General features: G+C 38.9%; 1 protein-coding gene across 1 annotated transcript; it reads right to left on the reverse strand.

Annotated features, from left to right (window-relative positions):
• Window positions 1-1,322: 1,322 nt before the first annotated feature.
• LOC112225113 (transcription factor 21-like) lies at window positions 1,323-6,240 on the reverse strand. The gene is made up of 2 exons (XM_024388766.2): window positions 5,211-6,240; window positions 1,323-3,064 (listed from the first exon to the last, which is right to left on the reverse strand). Exons 1-2 carry the CDS (start codon window positions 5,788-5,790, stop codon window positions 3,027-3,029), a joined length of 618 nt encoding a protein of 205 aa, XP_024244534.1. The 5' UTR covers window positions 5,791-6,240; the 3' UTR covers window positions 1,323-3,026.
• Between the last annotated feature and the right edge of the window lie 3,330 nt (window positions 6,241-9,570).

The raw sequence follows: 9,570 nt of genomic DNA on the forward strand, positions 1-9,570 counted from the left end.
AGCTAGGTCGAAGATATCACTGTAGTCATTACCATCACAACAATAAACTAAAACAGGAGGCAACAGTCATGTAATATAATTGGCTGAACAACCAATGTGTAATATTTAACACTACTATTCAAATAGTACTCACTTATAGGAATGGATAATTGTTTACAAGTTGCTAGCTATCACAAAGTATGTGGAATCCGTCTCTCAATGTAGCCTTTAAACGCAAGGGGGCCGTTGTGATTCCACTCTGTTGTGGACATCCGTAACGGAGTGCTTATGGGGATTGTGAACAAGGCTCGACTGGACATGTTTGCAGTGGACCTCGGAATTTCCCATCTCTTTGCTCACTTGTCTCATACGAAAGGCATTCTAGGCTAGGCGTGCTGTTGGGGTCAGGGTCATAGCTAGTAACTTAGGGCTCTATTCAATCAGTATCGTGGAAATTACAGCGTTACAGCGTGATTGAAAATTAAAGGCAATGTTCCCCGCCTTCGCAGAGATTGCATTCAAGGTTAACGCTGCAGCTGTAGGCCCTAATAGGAAATGACCTTTACATTTGCAGCTCGCTATCTGTAACACTTCAGGGATACAGATTGAACAGAGCCCTTAGAGGTTTATGATCACTTTATTTTTTAAGTTCAGTACAGAAAACACTGATAGATTAGAATTTAAATGTCCATCAAGTTATCATTTCTCTTTGTCCAATAATCACAATTAGCCGATTTCCCCTTACATTTAATGACCAAGATCATGAGTAAGTAGACCTATTTTCTAGCCTAGTCATCAAAGTAAAAGGCTGGAGTAGGCCTTCTGCACCATTATGTAATGTGTATCTCAAAAAACTATATGCAATACAATGCAATACTGTGTATAAAAGTAGGCCAACCATGTATGTAAATTGTATATGTAACAAAATACCTGTACAAACAAAAATTAAAAATAAAGTTGTTACCCAAAGATGGGCAAATAAAACATCCTTTTTTTAAAAGACCGCAGGAAAGGCTTGATTGTGTGTGTGATTTACATTTTCTGAATTTCTACATATTTTTCCTACCGTAATCAATAAAAGCGTGACTGTCCTGTAATTGAAAGATTGTTCCATGTTCGGTTGCTCCCCAGTCCCCACCACTCAATGCCTATCCAATAGTTTCCAATAGAGGGAGGTAGTGGTCAACGAGCATTACAGTCAAAGGTGTCAGAAAGTAAATTCATTATAGGCTACCTCCAAGATCAGTAGATAATCAAGCACATTACATGAATTGTGACATTAGATGAATGGCTGTTGATGTTGTGATGAATGGTCCTCAATATAAGTTGAGTAAACAACCATAGAAACTAAAAAAGTTATTTATTTCACAGTCCATAGTGTAAAGCACTTACTTACATCCACAGTCAAGTAAAACAGGTGTACAGTAGGCTACAGAGCAAAGGGGAGTAAAGACAACACCTGCCCTGTCTATGTAACATGGGGTGGGGGGTAGAGGGGGGGCATGGAGGGGAGTGGTGTAAGGTAATGGTTAAACAAAGGGTGTAACCCTGAAGGAGGTGGTGGGAATGGATCCACAGGTGACACACAAACACACACCTGTGGGAGGGGTGACACTCCCATACTCCCATTTAGGGTCCTCTGAGAAACCTCACCGCCATCCCCCCTTACGTCTCCCCCACCCAAATGGACTTCCCATATTGCTGTGTGTTCCTGCGTAAATGTTTCCAGTGAGGGTCATTAGCAGCACTAAAAGTACACGTGCAGGAGAACAGAGGGAGTGTGTGCACTGGGTATACGCCTTCTGTCTCCGTTTACTACGTCTCTGACTAAACCATACGTAGTAAGAGTAGACAGGCACTACATTGACATCCATGGATTACATTGGGAGTCATTTACAGTGACAGTGTCAGTGAGACCTTGCTAAGCTGGTCCCAGTGAATAGAGCCAGCTAAGTGGGAACAGAATGTGGAGTCACCTGAGTACGTCTTTTAACCATAAGGGAAATGGCTAAACCAAATGCTGCTGTGTGTGTGCAGGGGGAAAGCTAAAGGTCTCTACAGTGGGCCTGGACACCACAGCTGCAGATTCAATGTCACCAACAGGGCTTCGGGAACCATTACAAATACACACAGGTTGGTTGGATTCATTCCATCTTCATTTCAAACTCCTAACCAACATAGAGGAATACAGTCAGCATGGGGGGAATAATCTGGAAAACATACTGCCTAATTTAATTGTGTTAGGAATTCCCTGATTTGCCATCAAGCACAAATCCATTTCCCAGTCCAACCCAGCTTTACAGTTTCACCTCAATACTCACAAGCACTAGAAAAACAATATACAGGTATCTTCATAATAAGTAGTATGAATATCAAAATGGTCCATTTGATGACAATACATAATTGATTAAATATAAACAACTAGCAACCATAAATTAGAAAAGTTGAATAAATCATTAATGAAAAAGGAATGTTAATACATCAAAATAATACAAAAGAACCAAAATGATCAATACAAAATAATAAATAAATTGACGAATAAATACATTAATTAATTAAAATAAATACAATGGGATAAATTAACTTACTGAAATGGGGGTGTCACACAGTCTAATTTACATTATCAAGTCCCTTGTAACCGTGTCTAATGAACAACAGCAAAAGGTTTCAAATGAACACTTCAGTATTATACTCCATACGATTCTTTTTTATTTTTTTTACCAAGGTTAATTCAGTCCCATGCCAGCCTGCTTCGCTCCCCTGTGACAAGCACCATCCCCATGGGCTTGAGTCTGCCCCCGGTCCCCCATTCACTGTAAAACAACGGGCAACTCCAGAGAAACACTGACACTCAATTACCAATCCACAACACATTCAAATATTAAAAGCTGTGAGGGGCGCGGATGGCTGCAGAGAGAGGTGCACGACCTGGTGAGAAGTCTGCAGATGTCACTCAGCCCCTGATGTGATGCTGCCATTGACACGGACAGAGAAGAGGGCGTAAATCTCCCCCCCCCCCCTACGTACTTGGGCCGCTCCATCCTGAGTTAATCCCACTTTATCCAGGAGAGCCGGGCTGTCAGATCTAGAGTGAGACGGGACAAAAGCAGGGCAAACATGGGGCTTTAGATACATCTTTAGATACATTTTAATGATTGTTTAATAAGTCGCAGGTCCGGGCTGGGCAAAGGGGTACAGTCACTCCTCAATGCCCCCTCCATATGGCTGGAGTGGAGCCCCACAGAATTGGTTAACTAAAGTACACAGCCAACCATTGAGTGCAGCGAGAATACTTGTGCTCTGGCAAAGGGGAGCCTTTGAGCACCCACACCAAAGAGAGAGACAGCTGGGAATAAAACACACAACAAACATAAACAAAGCAAGCTGTTTAAGTGACACAAACTCAATTAAGAGCCAATGAGCTTTGGAGTTTGCTGTCAGCTATTAGCATATGCTGCCCTTCTCCATGTGCTAATTTAATTATAAACACTTTAATTATAAATACCTCATCCTTCCTTGGGTCTATCCTGTCTGCAATTTTTGTGAATGGGGTTTGGTAATGTCCCACACCCAACATTAATTCATAAAACATATGGGCCATGCACATACAGTATTGGTTTACAAACTAGAATTCCAATGGAAAAATATATAGATTTACCTTAATGCCATCAAAGTTTTTATTGTCACGTGCACTAGTACAGTGAAATGCCTTTCTTGCTCTTTCCCAACAAGGCAACAATACTATAAAAAATACATTATTAAAAAGTAAAGTAGAATAAAAACACACGAGAAATAGAAATAGGACGAACACAAGAAAAGACAGCCAAAAGTGAGTTGAATTTCCAATGTGTTATTACTCTGCTTTCAACCATCTAAAAAGCACAACCAAATTCCAATGGCAAAAGAAAATGATGGATTTTTGGTTTAGTTGTCACCCAAATGTCTATCACTGCGCTTACAACCATTTAAAAAGCACAGCAAAGTTCAACTGGGAATACAATGTCCGATATGTTGTTTATTTCTACAGCAGATTCATGTGTTATAACTGTTTCAGCTAATAGCAGAACCATATTACCTGGATTGCGCAGATTATTACAGCAATTGTGAAGATCTCCACAGATCTGCGACGAGCCAACAACCTATGCATTATATTTTGAACATGCACGATTACATAAAAAGACATTTATAGTTACAGTAACCTCAAAATGTGCTGTCCAAGCAGAAGAAAGATATCCTTCACATGTTGATATTTGGTTGCATTGACAACCAAAACACAATTAAATATCACTAAATATCATAACATTTTAAATCAACCAGTGCTTTGAAACCCGAGGCATATGCATTGTCTATTTTTTGTTGAATCCTGGATTAAATTGAATCAATAGCTGTTGATGACTTTGCAAATGCTATACGGGCCTAAATAGTATAATTTGATGACATTTGACAAAAAGTATGATAACAAGCCATTTGCTCTGTTAAACCTATCCTTTGGAATGACTTCCATAGTAACAGTGAATATATTTCGTTTTTAAGTGGAGATCTCTCAAATAGCACATTGGTAATAATAGTCAGTGACAAATATCATAGCTGGGCTTGATTAAAACCCTGGATAGGAGACCAAAGGGTAGATGTAGATAGATCAATTCTCCAGTAGGAGGTGCTGCCCAGCCTATTTATTTTTGTCTGATCGTGGATATAATGTTGAAGATCTAACATTGTTTTAAAAGGGCTATGTTGAAATTTGGTTACCAAAATGACATAATCCTGGGGTTGAAACGTCACCCTTTAAAACAATAGTTTATGTTGATGACTTTTTTCAAATCCAATGTATTTTCCACATTTTCCAAGTCACAATAAGTTGACAAATTACATTGAAACAAAGTTGATTCAACCGGTTTGTGCCCAGTGGGAGTCTACTGTAATAGACTATTTGGTCAAGTTATAGCCATTACACATTCTCAGTTTTCCTATTGACCATTTCTACATGTAAGTGCATATAATTACGACCATGTGGGAGGCAAAAGTATCTAAGGGGCCAGACATAGCCTATTGCAGGAGCTTTTGCACCAGTTTTTATGTACCTTTTCAATCTTTGAATGGAACAGATTCAAAACCTTATCTTTCAAGCAAAGAATCGAATTGTTTATAAATGCAATCTCATTGCATAATATAACATGGTTCTGACAACATATACTTTTTCAGTAATTAGGCTATTTGTATATTCGGCTCACCACTTGTGTTCCATATTGCATTGGTTTGATTCTTGTAACCATTCTTCATGCACTCATCCAAATATGACTTGGGGTCGCAGCCGGATATCAATATTTCTCTCAGGAGGGCAATGTAGGCAATGGCGAGTCTCAGGGTATCAATCTTGGACAGGCGCTTTTCGTAAGGAAAGGTGGGCACGTGGCACCGCAGCTCTTCGAACGCCGAATTGATACTCAGCATCCTCTTCCTCTCCCGGATATTAGCGGCGTGTCGCTGGATCTTGTACGGGTGATGGGGCACAAACCGCAGCGGCCTGCGCTTGCTCATCTCGTGGGGCTCGTCCGCCGAGGAGCTGTCCACTTCAGCACCAGCGCCAAGGCCGGGAGACTGCGAGTCCAGGTCTGTGAAGGTCAGCTGCGCGTCCGGGAACATGGACTGGCCGCCGAACGAGGACCATGGCGAAAGCTGGCCGGTGACCGTGGTGCAGTCAACGAGTAGACTGTCCAACTGGGCCTGGAACTGGAAGTTAAGGTCCATTTGGCCCCAGAAATCAAAGTCTGTAGTGCCATCTTGATCCAAGTCAAATAATACATCTTCCATTTTAAAGTATTATTGTTCAATTCAATAAACTGTTTTTACCCGGCAGGAGAATCTCTGGACTGTGTGACACGCGCAGCGCACATCCCGAGCATTAAATAGTTCCTGGGCTTCCATGTCTGGCCGCGGGGTGCTCGCAGCAGGGGGCGCGCGTATATTCTAAAGGCTTGAAAAGGACCTAATTAGGACACATATGCCCCCCCTAATAGATCACTCATTGCCTTTTAAAAAGCGGAGCTAGATACAAAGGAATCAGTTGATCTTCAAATAACCGACAGAAGAACAACACGTGTCCAATTAGAAACTTTACTCAAATTGTTCCCTATACAACGAGCAAAGAGTAGCCTCATATTTACAAAGAAAACGACGTAGACTATTTGCCATTCGTTCCTTGAGAGGCCTCATGCCCAGTTTTGCCCCGCGTCTAGCACTTGGTCAACCGGGTGGCATCTGAATAGAATAGCTTTATAATTAGTTCGTGCCACACAATACTGTCAGAAACATATGATAGCACTCTCAATTATCAAGCGACACAGCCCCCAATTTAAGACTTCGTTGATAGGCCTACAAAACGAGCAACGCAAGACAAGTAAATAATGTTCAGGGTGTTGGTACAACAATACAGATCGAATTTTAAATGCAAAGGGGCTTCCATTGCAAAAGTCTATGTTGTGGCAAACCTGAGTATGGTCTGATGCAAGTCAGGCACGTATAATTTTCCTGCATCAACTTGTCTATTGCATGTTGTTTAAAAAAATGCTATTAGAAAACAACAAAAGCAAGCTGAAACAAAACTATTTTTATTCATTATTATTATTTTGGTCTGTTTACCACACAAAGCAAGTAAATTCGCAAAGTCTATTACTTTTATTAGGCCTGTGAAAGATAGCCTCTAATTACGGCGAAAGTTAATGAAATGTTGTGTCTGCTGCCTATGGGAAGTATATATGTTTCTTATTTACTAAATATGTTTACATTTTCTAACATATGTGTTTGATTTAACCAGTCTTTACGATTTTCGTTGAAAGGGGAGTGTTTGTCATTGCAAAGGCCTGCTTTCTCTTTAGTGGTTAGAGTACCAACCCACTGGGCACACCACGTCATTACAACGTGGACATTTGGGAAATATTTGATATTACGATATTAATATTTGATTGAGACATTGAAACCTTTATTCATCCACTCAAAAAGACAGACAGAAGTTTATTGAATTCCCAATGTGTTGTCACCATGCTTTCATCCATCAAAGGCACAACAATGTCAGATTGTTGGTTTAATTGTCATCTAAATGTGTTATCAGTGCTTTTTCAACCATTTAAAAGTACAACACAGTTCAAATGGGAATACAACGACATATTTTGTACAAAAACGTAATGTGTTGTTGCTATGCTTCCTCTAATAGCAGAACCAAATTACCTGGTTTGTAGTTGATATTACATTAAACATAGTGCAAATCGTCAATGCTGTTCGAGATTCTGTGCAGATTATTGTAGCAATTGTAAAGATCCACAGACCTGTACCTTTGCATGCTATCTTGAATATGCAAGCTCCCTATAATTACATAAGAATACATTAGGGTCATTCCACCAAGTTGGTGCCTTTTGAGAAATTTAACTTGGTCAAAAAAACTTTGATTTCACCTCATTTTAACATTATGTCAAAAGAGCACATGTTCAACTTCATTAAAAAAAATCCTCTCAAGAGGTTAAACTAAAAAAAAAAAGACTATAATAAGTGCCTATCAAGTGCAAAATAAAGTAACAGGGCTCCTGATTTCTTCTTAAATTGAAGATTGCCATTAAAGCTTGTTGTGTGCACCAGGGAGTGGCAATTGAATGTAAGCTTCATTTAAAAACAAAAAAGTTAAACATTTCTAGCCTGTCTGTTTAACAGGGTTGACCTGTTATGCTTGACCCGCTCAGTTTTCCACCACGAAACACCAGAAAATGTCCAAAAAGGAGCAGAACCAGCTCACCAGCTTTTAGTCTATGATTTGACTAATATATGTTTGTTTCTTTTGAATGTTTTTATTTTAAGTAATAGTTTCACCATATTAAAACTAGAGTTCAGTTCACGTAACAGGCTTGACCATAACACGAGTAATCATATCAAATAAATAATAATCTTCAGAAATATCTTTGTCAAATCAACAAAAATATCTAGGGCTGATGGTGAAACTTGGAGACATTTTGGGATTAAGTGGGTGACACATGGTTGAAGGAAGGACATGTCAAAATGCAGAATTTTGGCACTTACGCAAGCTTTTATTTATATAAAAAAACTGGATTTATTGAATTCTCCATGTGGTCTATATTAAAAGGGCACTTAATTTAATATATATATATATGTGCACAATTCCTACCTAAAATACTGATTCAAAGGGACGCACATTTCAAAATGTCGCCATAGATGTGTTACTCATTTTAAGTGAAAATAAATACTGTTACATTAGTTTCGAACATAGCCTTAACTTTAAGCTATTTACTATATTACAAAAGTCATATTGAATTGCGTTTGGTTGATAATGCAACCAAATATCAACATTTAAAAGAGATGTATCTAATGCTTCAATAGCTTCATCTGAGCCACTGGCTTAATCACATTCTTTAACTTTTATTTTTGGTTTAGTTGGATATGTGAATCAAACATATAATTTTGTTAAGTTGTCAACAAGTTAATAGGCTATTTACTGTACAACAAAAGTGATATTGAATTATGTTTGGTTGTCAACGCAACCAAATATCAACATTTAAAGGAGATTTTGTGCCACTGAGTTAGTCTGGCTTTGATTCTAGGTTGTCAAAAAAATGTATAACTGATATGTTGGATTCACTTCTCCAAATCAAATCAAACTTTAAATGCACTTCAAAAAAGTTTGATTTGATTTAGTGCTATTCTTTAACATAGATTTTTGGTTGAGATGGAGATGTGAATCCAACATATTAATTATTAACTTGAAGATTACATTTGAAATCAACCAAAACTTGAAACCCTAGGCATATGTATTGTCTATTTTAGTTGAACACTGGGTTGAATATAATCAATAGCTGTTGATGACTACGCAAATGCTACATAGGCCTCAATAATATAATCTTCATTCTATAGCTAGAGGACTCCTGATATCTCCAGGAGTGATTTTTTTGTCTTTATCTGTTCTACTACTGACTTTTGCTAGCTTAGGCCTTCTATTTTAAGTGTTGCCCAATTTCCCGGTGGCCTACCTGGTACAGTGGGGCAAAAAAGTAGTTAGTCAGCCACCAATTGTGAAAGTTCTCCCACTTAAAAAGATGAGAGAGGCCTGTAATTTTCATCATAGGTACACTTCAACTATGACAGACATAATGAGAAGAAAAATCCAGAAAAAAATCACATTGTAGGATTTTTAATTAATTAATTTGCAAATTATGGTGGAAAATAAGTATTTGTATTGGTAATCAGTGGCTGTATTGGAGGGGGAGTGGTTTCACCTCTCCTAGGCAATCAGCAATTATTGTTATTTATTCAGTCTCCCCTGGTTTCTCAGCAGCAGCTGTAAGCGGCGGTCGTGTCAGTGGTGGGAACAAAGACGGTTTTGCCGAGATGTCCTGCTGAGTTATTCAAGGAAACAGAGGAGGTCTTCACACCACCCTCTCACTTGAGTATCTTACCTAGTTATTTACAGATTCTCATTTTGCACTTTTTTTTTTTTAGCTTTGTCAACTATGTGTGTTTTCTATACCTGTTCGCACCTCTACCTGTAGGCTTTACAGACGCTCCCCACCCCTTGGCTGCAACCCTTCTAAT

This window comes from Oncorhynchus tshawytscha, linkage group LG26, assembly GCF_018296145.1.
Source record: "Oncorhynchus tshawytscha isolate Ot180627B linkage group LG26, Otsh_v2.0, whole genome shotgun sequence".
Taxonomy (NCBI): Eukaryota; Metazoa; Chordata; class Actinopteri; order Salmoniformes; family Salmonidae; genus Oncorhynchus; species Oncorhynchus tshawytscha.

Bases quoted from the DNA above. Each gene is read 5' to 3' on its own strand.
- LOC112225113 (XM_024388766.2), bottom strand. From the start codon at position 5,790: ATGGAAGATGTATTATTTGACTTGGATCAAGATGGCACTACAGACTTT. The intron at 3,065-5,210 runs GTGAGCCGAATA...GTCTCACTCTAG, and splicing joins TGCAATATGGAACACAAGTG to ATCTGACAGCCCGGCTCTCC.